Source organism: Pimephales promelas, chromosome 7, assembly GCF_988280905.1.
Source record: "Pimephales promelas chromosome 7, fPimPro1.hap1.1, whole genome shotgun sequence".
Lineage (NCBI taxonomy): Eukaryota > Metazoa > Chordata > Actinopteri > Cypriniformes > Leuciscidae > Pimephales > Pimephales promelas.
In genome coordinates, this window is record NC_142775.1 from 19,846,837 (window position 1) to 19,867,852 (window position 21,016).

General features: G+C 39.2%; 2 protein-coding genes across 17 annotated transcripts in view; both read right to left on the bottom strand.

Annotated features, from left to right (window-relative positions):
* Positions 1–840: 840 nt before the first annotated feature.
* LOC148978329 (SCAN domain-containing protein 3-like) lies at positions 841–2,439 on the bottom strand. Its single transcript, XM_089133646.1, has one exon. The coding sequence runs from the start codon at positions 2,437–2,439 to the stop codon at positions 841–843; it is 1,599 nt and encodes a 532-aa protein (XP_088989772.1).
* A 9,734-nt stretch (positions 2,440–12,173) lies between these two features.
* The window catches only part of LOC148978330 (uncharacterized), a 143,220-nt gene continuing 134,377 nt past the window's right edge, over positions 12,174–21,016 (bottom strand). For 14 of the 16 annotated variants that reach the window (XR_016169279.1, XR_016169278.1, XR_016169276.1 and 11 more), the window contains 2 exons: positions 13,671–13,804; positions 12,174–13,583 (listed from right to left, as the gene is read on the bottom strand). Coding sequence is in view for 12 of the 16 variants with exons in the window: in XM_089133196.1 (XP_088989322.1) it covers positions 13,291–13,583; positions 13,671–13,804 (427 nt within the window). In the remaining 4 variants the exon portion in view is untranslated. Of the gene's footprint in view, positions 13,584–13,670; positions 13,808–21,016 lie in introns of all 16 variants that reach the window. The other 2 variants (XR_016169277.1, XM_089133197.1) reach the window with 2 other exon arrangements.

A 21,016-nucleotide genomic window follows, 5' to 3' on the forward strand; every position in this document is an offset into this window, starting at 1 on the left:
TGAGACTTAGACCTGAGTGCAAAAATGGAGGCTCTAGCCCCTTCCAGAGCTGAGATATCGAAACTCAAAAATTCGGCCCGAAAAAAAAAACGACAGTGGTACCCCTTACGTTTTTTTTTTTTCGGGTGAAAAATTAAGTTTCTCCAATCTTCCCAAAACTCTGGATTCTGATAGAGGGCCATGAGACTTAGACCTGAGTGCAAAAATGGAGGCTCTAGCCCAGGGCTATTCAATTACAAATTCAGTTGGGCCAGATTTTCAAACCAAGAAGGTTAACTGGGCCAGTTATTTCAACGGCGAAGCAGCTCGTAATGAATTTTTTTTAAACTAACACAAACAAATTTGTTAAAAAACATGTAAGGTTTATTCATTGTTTCTCTTTTAACTTTGGTCAGTTTGCACAGCAAAATGTGCATAAAAACAATGAAAGACCTGAACAGAATCTGAGGTCTTTTCAGAAACTTTTTCCGCTTACAAATGAAAAATAAAAATAAAAAATAACCTAGGCACCTCTTGCCTACACATACCTACATATCTGACCTATCTGATCATAAAGTAATAAAAACAAAATAGTGCACAGTAGTAGGCTATTCACATTAGCAATAACATTACGTTTCCTTTTGAAACAAAATAAACATCTCGATCACATTTGACCCAGGAACATCTTAAAGTGCATAAAATTAAAAGTGCATGGTATTCACAACTATAACTGACACATGTAAAAAAGCTTTACTACTGCACATTTTGCAGGAACATATAAAATCAACACATTTGATATTAGGTATGCCTTTGCTACACATCCCACATTATATTGATGCAGGCTACAGTTAACCTGCTGACTTAGTGGGAGAAGTGACATTTTTTGTTTTGAACGAGAGCAGTGACTTTAGGCTCGTAAGTTGTCAATGCAATCCGAAGGCATTGGTGGAGAGTACTGTCAGTCAGGGAACAACGAGAGTTGCTTTTTATGGAGTTCATGTGTGAAAAACTTGACTCACATGTGTATGTTGATCCAAACATACTGAGCATGACGATCGCTACTTTCTTAATGTTAGGGAACTGATGTACGTTGATATTAGTCCAAAACACTGCATGTCCGTTAGTACGAAGCTCCTGTGCCATGGTAACAGATGACTGCATGTCAGCAAGTTCAAGTTCAAATTGTCCCTCGTCAATGGAAGGAACCACTTCCTTTGCTCTGGCGGATAAGTCCCCTTCTATAGCAACAGTGAACGGGTCTCTGACAAAAACGGCCACCTCTGTGGGCAGAACAAGTCCATCCAATCGACCAGCAAAGTTATTTTTCAACTTCGCAATGAAATCTGTCATTACATCCGTAATTTGTGCGGGGGATGAGATGCGCGTGCGGAGTGTCGGAAAATGCAGCATTCGGCCTGTGCTCAAATCAGTTGCAAAAATGTCCAGTTTAACTTGGAATGCGCGCATCTGTTCCACAAGGTCAATGACAGTTTTGTCTCTGCCTTGTAGTGCCAAATTTAGATCATTCAGGTGTTTGAATATGTCGCTCAGAAAGCAAACATCGGCCATGAAGTTGTCATCTAGTATGCGACTCAAGTGTGCTTCAGCCTTCTTTTGCTTGCTGCTGCGGATGAAAGTTACGATCTCCTCTCTGAGACCACAGAAGCGTTCGAGTGCTTTGCCTTTAGACAGCCACCTCACGTCATTATGCAAAAGCAGGTCGTGGTGCTCAGCGGACATTTCTGACAGCAGCATGCGGAATAAGCGGTGTTGGAGGCTTGATGTGGAGCGAATAAAATTAATTATAGCCATCACACTGTCCATTGTCGTTTTGAGTGCCCCGCTTAATTTTGCGCATAACACCGCCTGATGGACAATGCAGTGTAAGGAGATCAACTGAGGTGCAACAGTGGACCAACGCGCTGCCAAACCGTTCACTTTCCCTGTCATGGATGGAGCCCCATCTGTCACAAGCATGCACACACGGGTCATATCCAGACCATTGTCTTTAAAAAAAGCGGAAATTTTCCCAAAGACTATTTCGCCCGTTGTGTGTCCTTCTAACGGCAGTAGGCCGAGCAGCTCCTCTCGGAAGCATGTGCCGTCAAAAAACCGGACATATATGCACAGCTGAGCAGTATCAGTTTTGTCTGTGGACTCATCTACTGCTATAGACATAGTATCAGCTTTCATCAGGTCTCCTAACAGCGTTTCATACACATCTGCAGCAAGAATTTCAACCCTACGAATGTTGGAAGTATCTGACAGTGGTACGTTTTTAATAGCAGATGCCACGCTCGTTTTAATTTTATCGTCATTTATCACCTCATCCACGACGGCAAGCATACAGTCCTTCACAGTTTCCGAGTCTGTGAATGGCCTTTTCTTTTTTGCCAATATCCAGGACACACGAAGTGATGCTGCGGTGGCTCTCTCTTGGGCTGTGAATGACCGCACCATGGTAGAACTGCTCCGGTTGTAAGATGCAATCAAACTCTGCACTTTTGCAGCCCTCTCTTGAGATCCCTCGGGAAAATTTGTGCGGAAAGTCTGGTGTTTCTCAACGTGGTGCCTCCGCACATTGTAATCTTTAAGTACGGCAACGCACTCATTACAAATTAAACACATCGGTTTGGCGTTTGGGTGTGGCGGTAAAATAAACAAGTATTTTTCAGTCCAAGCAGGGTTAAACTGACGGTTTTCATTGGCAATTTTACGTTTCAGTGTTGAGAAAGACATATTGAAAATAATCTAGGCTACTACCAGCACGCTCTGTATTGTTTGCGTTTTACGGGCAACGTGGTCTGTACTACTTTATGAATTTATGTAGGGGGGGTGCGTTTTTGACGGAACCACGGGCTGGGCCATTTGGACATTGCTTTCGGGCCGCATGTGGCCCGCGGGCCGCCAATTGAATAGCCCTGCTCTAGCCCCTTCCAGAGCTGAGATATCGAAACTCAAAAATTCGGCCCAAAAAAAAAACGACAGTGGTACCCCTTACATTTTTTTTTTTTGGGTGAAAAATTAAGTTTCTCCAATCTTCCGAAACCACTGGATTCTGATAGAGGGCCATGAGACTTAGACCTGAGTGCAATAATGGAGGCTCTACCCCCTTCCAAAACTGAGATATCGAAACTCAAAAATTCGGACCGAAAAAAAACCCACAGTGGTACCCCTTACGTGTTTTTTTTTTTTGGGTGAAAAATTAAGTTTCTCCAATCTTCCCAAAACTCTGGATTCTGATAGAGGGCCATGAGACTTAGACCTGAGTGCAAAAATGGAGGCTCTAGCCCCTTCCAGAGCTGAGATATCGAAACTCAAAAATTCGTCCCGAAAAAAAAACGACAGTGGTACCCCTTACGTTTTTTTTTGGGGGTGAAAAATTAAGTTTGTCCAATCTTCCCAAAACTCTGGATTCTGATAGAGGGCCATGAGACTTAGACCTGAGTGCAAAAATGGAGGCTCTAGCCCCTTCCAGAGCTGAGATATCGAAACTCAAAAATTCGTCCCGAAAAAAAAAACGACAGTGGTACCCCTTACGTTTTTTTTTTTTTGGGTGAAAAATTAAGTTTCTCGAATCTTCCCAAAACTCTGGAACCTGATAGAGGGCCATGAGACTTAGACCTGAGTGCAAAAATGGAGGCTCTAGCCCCTTCCAGAGCTGAGATATCGAAACTCAAAAATTCGGCCCGAAAAAAAAACGACAGTGGTACCCCTTACGTTTTTTGTTTTTTTTTCGGGTGAAAAATTAAGTTTCTCCAATCTTCCCAAAACTCTGGATTCTGATAGAGGGCCATGAGACTTAGACCTGAGTGCAAAAATGGAGGCTCTAGCCCCTTCCAGAGCTGAGATATCGAAACTCAAAAATTTGTCCCGAAAAAAAACAAAAACGACAGTGGTTACGTTTTTTTTTTTTGGGTGAAAAATTAAGTTTGTCCAATCTTCCCAAAACTCTGGATTCTGATAGAGGGCCATGAGACTTAGACCTGAGTGCAAAAATGGAGGCTCTAGCCCCTTCCAGAGCTGAGATATCGAAACTCAAAAATTCGTCCCGAAAAAAAAAAACGACAGTGGTACCCCTTACGTTTTTTTTTTGGGGGGTGAAAAATTAAGTTTCTCCAATTTTCCCAAAACTCTGGATTCTGATAGAGGGCCATGAGACTTAGACCTGAGTGCAAAAATGGAGGCTCTAGCCCCTTCCAGAGCTGAGATATCGAAACTCAAAAATTCGTCCCGAAAAAAAAAAAACGACAGTGGTACCCCTTACGTTTTTTTTTTTTGGGTGAAAAATTAAGTTTCTCCAATTTTCCCAAAACTCTGGATTCTGATAGAGGGCCATGAGACTTAGACCTGAGTGCAAAAATGGAGGCTCTAGCCCCTTCCAGAGCTGAGATATCGAAACTCAAAAATTCGGCCCGAAAAAAAAAAACGACAGTGGTACCCCTTACGTTTTTTTTTTTTCGGGTGAAAAATTAAGTTTCTCCAATCTTCCCAAAACTCTGGATTCTGATAGAGGGCCATGAGACTTAGACCTGAGTGCAAAAATGGAGGCTCTAGCCCCTTCCAGAGCTGAGATATCGAAACTCAAAAATTCGGCCCAAAAAAAAAACGACAGTGGTACCCCTTACATTTTTTTTTTTTTGGGTGAAAAATTAAGTTTCTCCAATCTTCCGAAACCACTGGATTCTGATAGAGGGCCATGAGACTTAGACCTGAGTGCAATAATGGAGGCTCTACCCCCTTCCAAAACTGAGATATCGAAACTCAAAAATTCGGACCGAAAAAAACCCCACAGTGGTACCCCTTTACGTGTTTTTTTTTTTTTTGGGTGAAAAATTAAGTTTCTCCAATCTTCCCAAAACTCTGGATTCTGATAGAGGGCCATGAGACTTAGACCTGAGTGCAAAAATGGAGGCTCTAGCCCCTTCCAGAGCTGAGATATCGAAACTCAAAAATTCGTCCCGAAAAAAAAACGACAGTGGTACCCCTTACGTTTTTTTTTTGGGGTGAAAAATTGAGTTTCTCCAATCTTCCCAAAACTCTGGATTCTGATAGAGGGCCATGAGACTTAGACCTGAGCGCAAAAATGGAGGCTCTAGCCCCTTCCAGAGCTGAGATATCAAAATTCAAAAATTCGGCCCGAAAAAAAAATGACAGTGGTACCCCTTACGTTTTTTTTTTTGGGGTGAAAAATTAAGTTTCTCGAATCTTCCCAAAACTCTGGATTCTGATAGAGGGCCATGAGACTTAGACCTGAGTGCAAAAATGGAGGCTCTAGCCCCTTCCAGAGCTGAGATATCGAAACTCAAAAATTCCGCCCGAAAAAAAACCGACAGTGGTACCCCTTACGTTTTTTGTTTTTTTTTCGGGTGAAAAATTAAGTTTCTCCAATCTTCCCAAAACTCTGGATTCTGATAGAGGGCCATGAGACTTAGACCTGAGTGCAAAAATGGAGGCTCTAGCCCCTTCCAGAGCTGAGATATCGAAACTCAAAAATTCGTCCCGAAAAAAAAAAAAAAACGACAGTGGTTACGTTTTTTTTTTTTGGGTGAAAAATTAAGTTTGTCCAATCTTCCCAAAACTCTGGATTCTGATAGAGGGCCATGAGACTTAGACCTGAGTGCAAAAATGGAGGCTCTAGCCCCTTCCAGAGCTGAGATATCGAAACTCAAAAATTCGGCCCAAAAAAAAAACGACAGTGGTACCCCTTACGTTTTTTTTTTTTCGGGTGAAAAATTAAGTTTCTCCAATCTTCCCAAAACTCTGGATTCTGATAGAGGGCCATGAGACTTAGACCTGAGTGCAAAAATGGAGGCTCTAGCCCCTTCCAGAGCTGAGATATCGAAACTCAAAAATTCGGCCCAAAAAAAAAACGACAGTGGTACCCCTTACATTTTTTTTTTTTTGGGTGAAAAATTAAGTTTCTCCAATCTTCCGAAACCACTGGATTCTGATAGAGGGCCATGAGACTTAGACCTGAGTGCAATAATGGAGGCTCTACCCCCTTCCAAAACTGAGATATCGAAACTCAAAAATTCGGACCGAAAAAAACCCCACAGTGGTACCCCTTTACGTGTTTTTTTTTTTTTTGGGTGAAAAATTAAGTTTCTCCAATCTTCCCAAAACTCTGGATTCTGATAGAGGGCCATGAGACTTAGACCTGAGTGCAAAAATGGAGGCTCTAGCCCCTTCCAGAGCTGAGATATCGAAACTCAAAAATTCGTCCCGAAAAAAAAACGACAGTGGTACCCCTTACGTTTTTTTTTTGGGGTGAAAAATTGAGTTTCTCCAATCTTCCCAAAACTCTGGATTCTGATAGAGGGCCATGAGACTTAGACCTGAGCGCAAAAATGGAGGCTCTAGCCCCTTCCAGAGCTGAGATATCAAAATTCAAAAATTCGGCCCGAAAAAAAAATGACAGTGGTACCCCTTACGTTTTTTTTTTTTGGGTGAAAAATTAAGTTTCTCGAATCTTCCCAAAACTCTGGATTCTGATAGAGGGCCATGAGACTTAGACCTGAGTGCAAAAATGGAGGCTCTAGCCCCTTCCAGAGCTGAGATATCGAAACTCAAAAATTCCGCCCGAAAAAAAACCGACAGTGGTACCCCTTACGTTTTTTGTTTTTTTTTCGGGTGAAAAATTAAGTTTCTCCAATCTTCCCAAAACTCTGGATTCTGATAGAGGGCCATGAGACTTAGACCTGAGTGCAAAAATGGAGGCTCTAGCCCCTTCCAGAGCTGAGATATCGAAACTCAAAAATTCGTCCCGAAAAAAAAAAAAAACGACAGTGGTTACGTTTTTTTTTTTTGGGTGAAAAATTAAGTTTGTCCAATCTTCCCAAAACTCTGGATTCTGATAGAGGGCCATGAGACTTAGACCTGAGTGCAAAAATGGAGGCTCTAGCCCCTTCCAGAGCTGAGATATCGAAACTCAAAAATTCGTCCCGAAAAAAAAAAAACGACAGTGGTACCCCTTACGTTTTTTTTTTTTGGGGTGAAAAATTAAGTTTCTCCAATTTTCCCAAAACTCTGGATTCTGATAAAGGGCCATGAGACTTAGACCTGAGTGCAAAAATGGAGGCTGTAGCCCCTTCCAGAGCTGAGATATCGAAACTCAAATATTCGGCCCGAAAAAAAAAAACGACAGTGGTACCCCTTACGTTTTTTTTTTTCGGGTGAAAAATTTAGTTTCTCCAATCTTCCCAAAACTCTGGATTCTGATAGAGGGCCATGAGACTTAGACCTGAGTGCAAAAATGGAGGCTCTAGCCCCTTCCAGAGCTGAGATATCGAAACTCAAAAATTCGGCCCGAAAAAAAAAACGACAGTGGTACCCCTTACGTTTTTTTTTTTTCGGGTGAAAAATTAAGTTTCTCCAATCTTCCCAAAACTCTGGATTCTGATAGAGGGCCATGAGACTTAGACCTGAGTGCAAAAATGGAGGCTCTAGCCCCTTCCAGAGCTGAGATATCGAAACTCAAAAATTCGGCCCAAAAAAAAAACGACAGTGGTACCCCTTACATTTTTTTTTTTTGGGTGAAAAATTAAGTTTGTCCAATCTTCCGAAACCACTGGATTCTGATAGAGGGCCATGAGACTTAGACCTGAGTGCAATAATGGAGGCTCTACCCCCTTCCAAAACTGAGATATCGAAACTCAAAAATTCGGACCGAAAAAAAACCCACAGTGGTACCCCTTACGTGTTTTTTTTTTTGGGTGAAAAATTAAGTTTCTCCAATCTTCCCAAAACTCTGGATTCTGATAGAGGGCCATGAGACTTAGACTTGAGTGCAAAAATGGAGGCTCTAGCCCCTTCCAGAGCTGAGATATCGAAACTCAAAAATTCGTCCCGAAAAAAAAACGACAGTGGTACCCCTTACGTTTTTTTTTTTTGGGTGAAAAATTAAGTTTGTCCAATCTTCCCAAAACTCTGGATTCTGATAGAGGGCCATGAGACTTAGACCTGAGTGCAAAAATGGAGGCTCTAGCCCCTTCCAGAGCTGAGATATCGAAACTCAAAAATTCGTCCCGAAAAAAAAAAACGACAGTGGTACCCCTTACGTTTTTTTTTGGGGGGGTGAAAAATTAAGTTTCTCCAATTTTCCCAAAACTCTGGATTCTGATAGAGGGCCATGAGACTTAGACCTGAGTGCAAAAATGGAGGCTCTAGCCCCTTCCAGAGCTGAGATATCGAAACTCAAAAATTCGTCCCGAAAAAAAAAAAAACGACAGTGGTACCCCTTACGTTTTTTTTTTTTGGGTGAAAAATTAAGTTTCTCCAATCTTCCCAAAACTCTGGATTCTGATAGAGGGCCATGAGACTTAGACCTGAGTGCAAAAATGGAGGCTCTAGCCCCTTCCAGAGCTGAGATATCGAAACTCAAAAATTCGGCCCAAAAAAAAAACGACAGTGGTACCCCTTACATTTTTTTTTTTTTGGGTGAAAAATTAAGTTTCTCCAATCTTCCGAAACCACTGGATTCTGATAGAGGGCCATGAGACTTAGACCTGAGTGCAATAATGGAGTCTCTACCCCCTTCCAAAACTGAGATATCGAAACTCAAAAATTCGGACCGAAAAAAACCCCACAGTGGTACCCCTTTACGTGTTTTTTTTTTTTTGGGTGAAAAATTAAGTTTCTCCAATCTTCCCAAAACTCTGGATTCTGATAGAGGGCCATGAGACTTAGACCTGAGTGCAAAAATGGAGGCTCTAGCCCCTTCCAGAGCTGAGATATCGAAACTCAAAAATTCGTCCCGAAAAAAAAACGACAGTGGTACCCCTTACGTTTTTTTTTTGGGGGTGAAAAATTGAGTTTCTCCAATCTTCCCAAAACTCTGGATTCTGATAGAGGGCCATGAGACTTAGACCTGAGCGCAAAAATGGAGGCTCTAGCCCCTTCCAGAGCTGAGATATCAAAATTCAAAATTCAAAAATTCGGCCCGAAAAAAAAATGACAGTGGTACCCCTTACGTTTTTTTTTTTTTGGGTGAAAAATTAAGTTTCTCCAATCTTCCCAAAACTCTGGATTCTGATAGAGGGCCACGAGACTTAGACCTGAGTGCAAAAATGGAGGCTCTAGCCCCTTGCAGAGCTGAGATATCGAAACTCAAATATTCGGCCCGAAAAAAAAAAAAAACGACAGTGGTACCCCTTACGTTTTTTTTTTCCGGTGAAAAATTGAGTTTCTCTTTAAGCCCAACGCTTTATCAACTGAGCCACTGCATCTGTTGAGTTCAAGGGTGTATTGGAAGGGGTTTTATTGCAGGTTTGGCTTTATTTGTTGGAAAAATAAATATAGAAATATAATTTGACACAAGAGGGCAGTATAGCCCTATTTATGGTTTTGAGTTTAAACTAAACCGTGACATCTACACGTTTTCCAAAGTGGACCAACGTGATTATTTCACGTCTTGTCGTGATGCGGGTTTGGCACTGAAGTTACAGGAGTTTCTTCCCGTTGCTAAGCAATGGAACTAGGTCGAGTATTTAAAAGGTTATGGTTAATACGGTTAACGTGGTTTAACGTCGATGTAATACGTTGTTTTAGCGTACCTTTTGCTTAAACAAGGAGCTGGGGGACGCCGGAAAAATAGACATTTTACTCATTAGGCTGCTTCATTAAAAAAGTGACATTTAGACGTTTTCTTCAGCGTGCATCCAGGCAAATGAATCCTTTTCACCTTGAAAATTGTATTTATATATGAAGAGTTCAGATGCAAAAGCCTCTAAATGCCATTTGAAATTTTCTTCTTTAATGACGAGTTTTATCAAACTTGTACATTTAAGTTCAGTAATTTCAGTTAAATAACAATTAATAGGTAATTATCATTGCCATTTAAGTGAAATCACTGAACTTAAATATACAAGCTTGATAAAAATCATCATTAAAGAAAAAAATTTCAAATGGCATTTAGAGGCTTTTGCATCTGAACTATATATATATATTTATATATATATTGCATTTTAAATAATAGAACATTTCTCAGTGATCGTAAATAAAACAAAATTCCATTTTTCTCGGTTTAATGAAAACCTGACATCTACACATTTTCCAAAGTGGACTATTTACGCTGCTTAATTAAAAATGTGACATTTAGACGTTTTCTTCGGCGTGGACCCAGGCAAATGAATCCTTTTCACCTTGAAAATAATAAATGCTTTTTTTTTTCTTTTTTTTTTTTTTTTGCATTTTAAATAATAGACCATTTCTCAGTGATCGTCAATAAAAGAAAATTCCATTTTTCTCGGTTTAATGAAAACCAATAGGTTTTGATGGTAAGTTTTAAGTGTAAGTTTCACGTTTGTGGGGGTTTAAACCGTGACATCTACACGTTTTCAAAAGTGGACCAACTTGCGTCTCACAATACCGGTTTGAAGAAATATTGTTTAGGCCACTTTGTTTGATATAATCACAACAATTTAACGCAAGTATGGGAATTGAACTCAGGTCTTCTTGATTAAAGCCCAACGCTTTTTCAACTGAGCCACTGCACCTGTTGAGTTCAAGGGTGTATTGGACTGGGTTTTATTGCAGGTTTGGCTTTGTTTGTTGGAAAAATAAATATAGAAATATAATTTGACACAAGAGGGCAGTATATCCCTATTTATGGTTTTGAGTTTAAACTAAACCGTGACATCTACACGTTTTCCAAAGTGGACCAACGTCATTATTTCACGTCTTGTTGTGATACGGGTTGGGCACTGAAGTTACAGGAGTTTCTTCCCGTTGCTAAGCAATGGAACTAGGTCGAGTATTTAAAAGGTTATGGTTAACACGGTTAACGTGGTTTAACGTCGATGTAATACGTTGTTTTAGCGTACCTTTTACTTAAACAAGGAGCTGGGGGACGCCGGAAAAATAGACATTTTACTCATTAGGCTGCTTCATTAAAAACGTGACATTTAGACGTTTTCTTCGGCGTGGATCCTTTTCACCTTGAAAATAATAAATGTTTTTTTTTTTTTTTTTTTTTTGCATTTTAAATAATAGAACATTTCTCAGTGATCGTAAATAAAACAAAATTCCATTTTCTCGGTTTAATGAAAACCAATAGATCGTTATGGCAGAGGCGAATAAACATCCGATATCTCTCCAATGGAGCGTGTTAACGCAAACGTGTAAGTTTCACGTTTGAGGGGGTTAAACCGTGACATCTACACATTTTCCAAAGTGGACTATCCCAGCTATAGAATTTTTTTGTTCTAAAAATGTTCTGAGATTATTACCATGCAGTCTTCTAATAATGTTTTCAGCGGGTAGTTTTCTTTTTGTTCCTAAAATGTTCTCTTAAAAGTTTTTAATAACATTCTCTAAAAACATTCTAAATATGTTTAGTGCTAACATTGTTAGAACATTATTCCCTGACGTTCTTACAACATTTTCAGCGAGTAGTTTTCTTTTTGTTCCCAGAATGTTCTCTTAAAAGTTCTAATAACATTCGACATATTACTGACACTGTATCTCCATCCTCCTCTGTTGGCTCTCTTAATATAAATATTCCAAGACTCACCTCGATTGTCAAAACATTAATTACAGCACAGGCCAGGTGCGGGAAATGACAGAAACGTCATTTGCAGGTCTGGTGAAGTTTTGCAGAAAATCCAGAAGATGGCAACCTATCTCTGATGCACATCTGATCACTTGTTTAGTATTTATCAAAGCGTTCTATATTTTATGACGATACTGGAGGGTAATGCTCTGGTAAATGTTGCTAATAATGCATGCTGCAGCCCCAGCTAGCCATAGGCCTATTCTTTTTGATATCAAAAGAGATCTGTCTGCTCATTTGTTTTTCTTATGAGCGGTGTGAACATGCAATGATAAAGTGTTGGCTGTCCAGGAGAGATTACTGGCCAGATACAATTGGAAGAATCAAATAAAAAACCTCCACTTGTCACTTTCACTTCTCGACTTAATCATTTGCAAGTCAGTCTCTCCAGCTGTAATTGTATGAATAGATAGCATATAATTATGCTAGATTGGGCCATTTATAGTCTGTGTTCACATATAGGCTAACATTCACTTTCAAAATAGCCATAATAAGGTACTGTACAGTTTGAAAAAAGGAATGATCTCTTCATGATCATCCTCAGAGACATGGAACATTGAGGTAAGAGAGTGTTTTGTTCAATACTGTTGAATAGTCACTTTGTGATTGCAGGCCGATTGAAATGCAACACCATGAGACTTGACCAAATTAGAATGAAACTTTACTCTGCCGGACTCTCTCTGCATCAAGACACTCTGGATTAAAAAGCACACTGGAGACGCAGCCCACCAAGGATGGACTGCTTGTGGAAAAGCAGAGCTCATTCAAATACACTAAAGGAGGACGAGATTGAGTGGAAGGTGAAAGAATGAGGAATAAATGGTGCTGGTTAAAAAAAAAAAAAAAAAAAATCAAGTCGTCAGTATCCCAATGCTTTTCCAGGCTGGTTTATGCTGGTGAGGTAGAATAGCCATACTGTTATTCAGTAAAACATTCATAAATAAACAGACTGTCCCATTTTTCTTACTTCTACATTACTCTATACATTACATCAAGTAGTTCACACAAAAGAGCAACAAGACAATGTACCTTGAGGAAAAGTGTGGTGGACATTTCTCTATAAAGTGTAAGTGTTTGACCAAAAAGACCATCCGGGGACTTTTGGCATACACAAAAGACTTTTCTTTCCAACACAATATGCTTTAGAAGACACTTAATTGCACTAAATTGCCCTTCCCTCAAAATGTAAGCTAGCTAACCAAGTATTTAGTGTATAGCATAAGGAAAAATCATTTGTTTGTATTTCTGGTGATACTAGTTGATCATGTAAAACCTCACATACTGTAATACTTTGTTCTTTGCCAGTGCATGACTTTAAATCAAAAGTGGCAGACCACTGTTTAGAGACAAGAGATGACAACTGATGGTGTCTGGGATCAAAGACCTGATCAAAACATGCCATTGTACGTCAGATCCAACAGAGCCGATCATGTGTGTTTAGAAAAGTGTACAGGACTTCCAATTGATCAGCCATTCTGATGAGATGAAATGTTCTCATCAAAGCTGGAACACCTAATGGGGGAATCACAGTCTCAGTACAAACAATGCCATTATCTCCAGGGCATCTGTACACATTTGTGTCCACAGCTCAGAGTGAGCGTCCAGGCCTGGTCCGTAGGTTCATGCAGGGGTCTAACCCGTGCTACCACCCTCCTGAGTCTCACGTTTGATGCTCGTGGTAGGATCCATCATGTGGTTGGCAGGCTGGCTGATAAACAGGCCTGTCCTATGGGATATTATGTGTATGTGTGCGCAGGCTCTCAACAGCTGGGTGGAGGAGCTGAAGAGTAGTGGAGCTTGCAGATGTGAATCTGGAAGCGACAGAAGGTATCGGCGTACACATGTTTGTTTTTCCACCTCTCCTGGAGGAAAAAGGAGGCCCTTGATCTAGCGCTGAGCAAAACAGTTAGCTTTTGTTTCAAGAGATGAAAACCAGTGTTGCTGTGAGGAGGGGCCAGAAAATGAAAGAAAGAAGAAAAAGGGGGGTCACTTGAGGTCCGGAAACTGAATGAAGAGGCTGGGTGGTCACTCGCAGGCTGCCGTGACCCTTGACCTGGTGTACACATGATCAAGGGACTGTTACACAGCCAACAGTTAACATTAAAGACACCGGATCACATGAACCAAAAGGGTCTCTCACCTTGTTCATTGATTTCTGTCTTTATCCCTAGTTTCTCTGTGACCACTGGACTGGGTGACTTCTGAGCAGGAGACTGAGGTAGAAGCCTTCCAGGGTGTACAGGTGGCCCCTTCAGTTCATGCTGTGCAGGAGGCCTGCTAACAACATTATGAGTCAGTTATAATAGGACTTCAATTTCTACACTATCTAAATCCTATATACTGTAAATTTATGCAGACTGTATTTACACATGCATGAATGTATTAATCTTGAATGTTAATGTTCATTTATAACAATTATTTTATGAATGAACATGAATTAAAAAAGAACATTTATATTAATGACATTCATACAATTTTTGTTTATGTATTTCACAGAGACATATTTTGTGCAGATTTAGACTTGTTTTCAGAGTTCAGTTCATTTTTAATTCATAACATTCTTTTACAACATGACATTTTAAACTGTATTAGTTCAAATGAATATTAGTTAACTATGTCATTATTAATAACCTGAATTTAAAAATACTGTAAAGTACTGCTGCCTCTTAGTTTAGATCGATAGTAATAGTCCCTATTACTATCGTTATATTGAAAGTCCTTGATCAAAAACCATCAAGACCCCTTGTGCATGACATCACTACTTGTGGTTGGGAGCCCTGTCTCATAGGTCACAGGAGGGCCCAGAGAATTTCAGAATTCCACTGCTTGTTGTTCAATCTGCTTTTTATGTTCCTGTGAAATAAAAAAGTTTCATATGGTTTCAAAATCCTCCATGAAGGTTATTTGAACAGTCACAGGATTCTCTCATGGGAAACCAAAGCATCTCTCTTAATTCATTTAAGCACTTTGGTTAAGGCACCAGTAACCTGCATATACATCAATAAATCCCTATTATTCTTTTTACATGTCAGATTTACATGAAGATATTTAGAAATACTGCTCTGCTGCAAACACCAACAATTCTTCCCAAGGACATAGTTTGTGTTCTGCAGAAGAAATAAAGACATATTTGGATTTGGAATGACATGAGGTTTAGAAAGCCCTTAGAAAAAGATAAAGAGCTTTTTTTTATTATTATTTAGCATGGTACGGAATGAACACCAGGCTATTTTTAATTGGTTGCTCTTTAATTGGTGGAGCAGTTTTCATTTGTTAACTTTGGCACACCCCAATAACCTTCAAATATATATTGTGTGATTATACTTACCCACGAGTGCTTTTGTTCAAAGCACAGTGTGCTAGTGTGTGTGTGTGTGCTAGCAGGCAGAGCAGTGGCAGCCTGTTAGCATTCTGCCTTGACAACTCCATCAGCCCAGTCTCAAGGTAGCTGTCAATCAGAATGCATCATTTAATTCAACTGCACTCCAAGGACTTTTTCTCCTGCAATGCCCATGACAGCACAGCTATGGCTCTATTCACTGATGTGCACAGTTGTATTTGCAATGTTCTAATAATTAGAGTGAGCGAGAGGATGTGGAGAGGTGCAGGGGGAAAAAAAAAAAACAGCAACAAGTCTCAGTACGCACACTGAAGACGGTTCATTTTCGAGAGAGCCGCTGTAAGTGGCACGGTGGCACAGCGCTAAATAACAGTGACAACGCTGCATTCATTCTCTTTGGAGGGACGTGAATTCATTCTCAGCTCGCTCTAATTAGATTAATGGTGTTGTGGCATACAAATTGGGCCCGCTTCACATTAGATAGTGTACGAATGAAGACAAACACTTATTTCAATTCCAGGCAGAGAAAAGCAGTGGCCAGGGTAGTTAGCATAGTCCTTTATGGTGCAATGAGATGTTAATTGTCTGCCATTACCTCTAAACTGCTTGCTTGTTGTATTAATCACAGCGCTAATTGATGCAGAGATAGAAACGTAGCCACGGGCGAGAACATGGAGGAGAGAGAGAGAGTTGTAGATGGTAGATAGAGGAATTATCATATGAACCATATGGAGATGACATGGCTTTCAATACTCCTCAACAAGCCTAGCGCTACTTTCCTTGATAAGTTTACAGTGCGGGGTTTTTATTAATTTTTTAGTAACACTTTATTTATTTTTTAATTTAAGAGAAAGACACTTCAAAAGGGTGGTGAAGCATGAATACCAGATGTAATGTGTGTGTGTCCATATGTAGCCTACTCAACACAGTGATGAACAACAAAGACGTGAAAGAAACAAAGGGTCTTCGGTTATTAGAAATAACCTCCTTTATTAGGAAAAATGCACACAGATAGCCATTAAAGGTTAAGCAGTGACTTAAATTATATTTTAAACAATTTTTTTTCTGTTTCTTGCATAATTATGCATATGATTTTTATGACATTTTACTCCATTGAAAAATTGTTACACCACAGGGACATTTAAGTTAACCTCAAAAAGCTGAAAAGTCATTAGACTAGTGACAAACTTGAAAGAAAGGGGCAACTACAGTAATACCCAATATACCTAAATAACTTTTGACAGATTTCCAAAAAAGATTTGATTCATGTGATCCGTAAATTATGTCAACCATGAACGCAGAGGCATGTGTTCAAATCTCAAGATTATTTTAGTAATCTTGAGATTTAAAGAAAAAAAAAAAAAACTAACTAAAAAGTGGCCAAAATAATTTGCATCCTTGACCTGAAAATTGTGTCACTCAAAATGTCTGACTTTTCCTTTAGAACAGAATATCAAATTAATATCAAAACTTAAAAATATGTTCAGCTAATTCTGGAAGGAGGGCCAGTATATATATATATATATATATATATATATATATATATATATGATGAGTTCAGATGCAAAAGCCTCTAAGTGCCATTTGAAATTTTGTTCTAGAATGACCATTTTGATCAAGCTTGTGTATTTAAGTTCAGTAATTTCACTTAAATGACAATTAATAGGTAATCTTCATTGCCATTTAAGTGAAATTACTGAACTTAAATATACAAGCTTGATAAAAATGATAATTTTAGAAGAAAATTTCAAATGGCACTTAGAGGCTTTTGCATCTGAACTCTTCATATAGAATACTGTGATTCATGATTCTGTATTAATAATCTTGTGTATATAATGCAGTAGATAAGACACATGCCTTTGGTTCGAGATCCAGTTTCGAATCCAATGTGAGACACCAATGTATCCCTGAGCAAGACACTTAACCCCTATTTGCTCAAGAGGCATGCAACATCTGACATATATAGCAATTGTAAGTCGCTTTGGATAAAAGCGTCAGCTAAATAAATAAATGTAAATATATAGGCTATATATATATATATATATATATATATATATATATGCCTGTGTACAGTCAAAGGTAAACAAGGGTTAGTTCAGGTACACAAGGCTTAAAACATCATTACTGTAGCAACCAGGGTATCTCATGTACCACTTCACAGAAAAACAAATGGAACAAAAGAGAGGAGGGCCAGTGAGAACAGAAGCAGCGAGGAAATACAGAGGGAGAAGATGGCTTCGTCATATGGAAGGGAGGAACAGTGAAAACAGATGAAAGGACCATGGAGTGAAGAAAGTGTTTAAACAAGGCTGTGCACACCTCAGGGGGCACCAATGACCACCTGCGTGGGGTACGTGGTGTCTAACACCCTGTGACTCCCTCCCTGCAGTCATCAACACCTGGTTTGAAGGTATGATTCACCGTATTAAATTTATGCTTGAATTATGGTATATTCACAAACAAAACATTAGCTAAAATTAAGCTTGATTTTTATTTATTTTTTATTTTTTATTTTTTATTTTTTTTATGCTGGACAAATCTGAACTCCATATGCATATTAATGTGTTAGGCTTTGGACTAGATAAGATGATCAGAAAAAAGAATTCAGCAAGGTTGATTCGGTGCTCTTGAATTTCATTCTATGACTAACTCCAAGTTTCTCAGACATAGGTTTAAGCCTATTCCTGACTAAAACGCATGTTTGTGCTGTTATAACTGAAAGCAATTGCCATTGATTTGTCTTAAGATGCACACCAGTATATATTTTTTTTTACAGTTTTACAGGGAGGATTAGGCCTCAGTAAAATTAGGGCATATAAATAGCTTTTATAAAAATGCATTGAAAAAAATGTCAGTGGTGGAGGAAGTACTGAATCTCAGTACTTAAGTAAAAGTACAAATAACCAGATAAATATTTACTTTAGTAAAAGTAGAAGTAACACAATGACAACCATACTTAAGTAAAAAGTACCTGATTTTAAATGTACTTTAAGTATTAAAAGTAAAAGTACTTGCATTTAATTTTCTTAATGTCTATTTTCTAATGATTAATAAAACATTTAATTCTAACTCATTCAACCTAAACTCCTGTAATGATGTTCAATAATGATGGAAAAAAAATGTCACCATTTCTGAAACAAGCATGCAATTAGGCAATATACACATCATGCTTATCCTTACCATATGTTAATAACTATGGCAGTAAACGCGATTAATTTATGGTGTAATTCTGAACCTCTTGGCTTGCCATAATCCTAACCAAACGTATATTACACACGATGCGTTTCCTATGCATGTAAAAAATAATTTTTGCGTATAAATTGCGTGCGAGACGCATTTAGTGTGACCGGGTTGATATATCTAGAGCCTCCATTTTTGCACTCAGGTCTAAGTCTCATGGCCCTCTATCAGAATCCAGAGTTTCAAGAAGATCAAAGAAACTCAAAATTTCGACCCCCCCAAAAAAACGACAGGGTTTTTTTTTTTTTTTTTGAGCAAAAAAATAAGTTTCTCCAATCTTCTTGAAACTCTGGATTCTGATAGAGGAGCATGGGACTTAGACCTGAGTGCAAAAATGGAGGCTCTAGACCCTTCCAGAGCTGAGATATTGAGATATTTATAATGGCATAAATGCTACGTGGTATCTCAATATCTCAGCTCTGGAAGGGTCTAGAGCCTCCATTTTTGCACTCAGGTCTAAGTCTCATGGCCCTCTATCAGAATCCAGAGTTTCAAGAAGATCAGAGAAACTCAAAATTTCGACCCCCCCAAAATAACGACAGTGTTACCCCTGTCGTTTTTTTTTTTTTTTTGTGCAAAAAAATAAGTTTCTCCAATCTTCTTGAAACTCTGGATTCTGATAGAGGGCCATGGGACTTAGACCTGAGTGCAAAAATGGAGGCTCTATGGCAACCAAACGTCACTGGTGAGACAAACGTGCAACGGACAGACGGTCAGATTACGTTTTGGCAGGGGAAAAACTGATCAGAAAATGTAATGAAAATGTAACAGAAGTTGTAGAAATGTAGTGGAGTAGAAAGTATGATAATTGCTGCAAAATGTAACGAAGTAAAAGTAAAAAGTATGCGCTATTTATTCTACTTAAGTAAAGTAAAGATACGTGAAAAATGTACTTAAGTAAAGTAACAAAGTATTTGTACTTCGTTTCATTCCACCACTGAAAAATGTACATTACTGATGTGCATCTTGAGATAAAACAATGGCACTGACATAGTTTAAGATGCAAGTTGCTTTCATTTGAAACAGCTCAAATGCATTTTAGTCTGGGATGAAGCCTGTAAAACCGGGGGTAAATGTCCTAATTGACCTTCCGCCTGCCCCTCCCCCAAAACAGCCATTGTCCAATCACACATCATAGCAACCGTTACTATGTGAGCAGGTCCGTCAAACATTGACTCTAAGCAAGATGGTGAAGCGATGAGCCCACAGCGTTTGTAAATCAGACACTAGGTACCCCGAGAGATTGTCTGGAGAAATTTCCAAAGCCGAAAACACAGTGTGGACGGCCACAATCCCAGTTAAATGTGTCGAACATGGTTAACTCGCGTGCAGCTTATGTGAGACTGAGACACTGAGATTAACATAGTCAAAGCAATATGAAAGCAGATCAAGAGGATCCACAAAGGAATTATGTTTTCTAAAGGGTTGTTGTTAACATGATATTTTCGGGGGAAAATGAGCAGCAACCAACTAGCAGTGCAGCACCCGTGGCTACAGTTTAGAGAAGTGCACGTTCGCAACGGGGAAAGCATGAAGCTTACTTGACAACATCAGTTCATATATCAATATCGTAATGAAAAGAAATAATCAATGTATGGTTATCTGCAACTTGGTACACACTTTTTAAACATGAAAATCACATTCAGCATGACACGCAAGCGGTTGCCGTGGTAAGTTAAAGAACAACCTGCTTGTTAAAGCGATTGTATGATTCTGTATCTCAGGCAAAATTACTAAATATGCAGTGCGAGTTATATATTTCCAACTCCAGACCATTTGGCACTGAACCAGCTTATAAAATCTTCTTCAAGGCTGTGCTGGTTGAATTTGAGGTATAGGTCATGGTGTTTCTCAGATTTCGCTTGAGACCGGTAGGCATTAGCTTCGATAGTAATCGTGTCTTCTTCATTGAGTATTTTTATATTTTGAATATTGCATACTGTGACCCCTTGTGCCTCGATCTGGAGGATATCGCGGAGGTGTTGCTCCAAAAAAAGGTCACAGACACGCACAGGTATGCCTCTTCCTGTCATGGCAATCTGTCGCGGTGGTCATGTTTGACCATTTGTTTGATGGACATAATACAAATAACTAGGGGGCCTGGCTTTTGCGAACAGTCAATTGAACTAAAGCCTAATCCTTGCTTAATCTAAGCCCTGTCTGTGAAACCAAGCCAAAATATTATCAAACGGGCCACCTAAACACATTGCTGCCTTGTACTTTCATGAAAGAAACCAATTTTAAATGCTCATGTTATATGCATAAATGTATGTCAAATTCAATTTTTAAGTAGCTACCTAAAAGAGTAATGCCCAATCCTAGACACAAGAATTAGAGTGAATTCAAGAGGTCATGTTTTTAAAGCAACCCGGTTCAGCTAAACTGAGACTAACTACCTCAAACACACACAAAGCTTCACTTATGTCCTTACAAATACACCATGTATACTGTAACCAGCGAGATCCCAGCAACTTAGAAAAAAATAACTAGTTATTATTATTATTATTTTAAATACTGGAACAAATAAGTTTAAAATCCCCCCAGCACACAGAACATGTTGTTTGCCAAACAGTTTGTCCACAGTGTCACTGTTCAACCACGCAGGTGTCTGGAGTTTCCTGGACTTGTCTTTAATGTCTTTTTGTCCCTGTCAAATCACCCTGAATTCACTGCTGTTGATGATAATAATAGTGTTGGGTATCCATTGATTTGCCGCGGCCCCTTATTGTGAGCTAACGCCAGAAGACTCTCATCTCTCCCTTTAATTAGGCCCTGGACCAGTTTCTTTTTTTTTTTTTTTTTTGATGTATAGTTACTATGTGGATACAGACAGCCAATGCCTTTGTTAGCACCCTTGGCTTTGGCCTTTGAAAAGACAGGTTCTGACAACTTATTTGCAAAGGAGA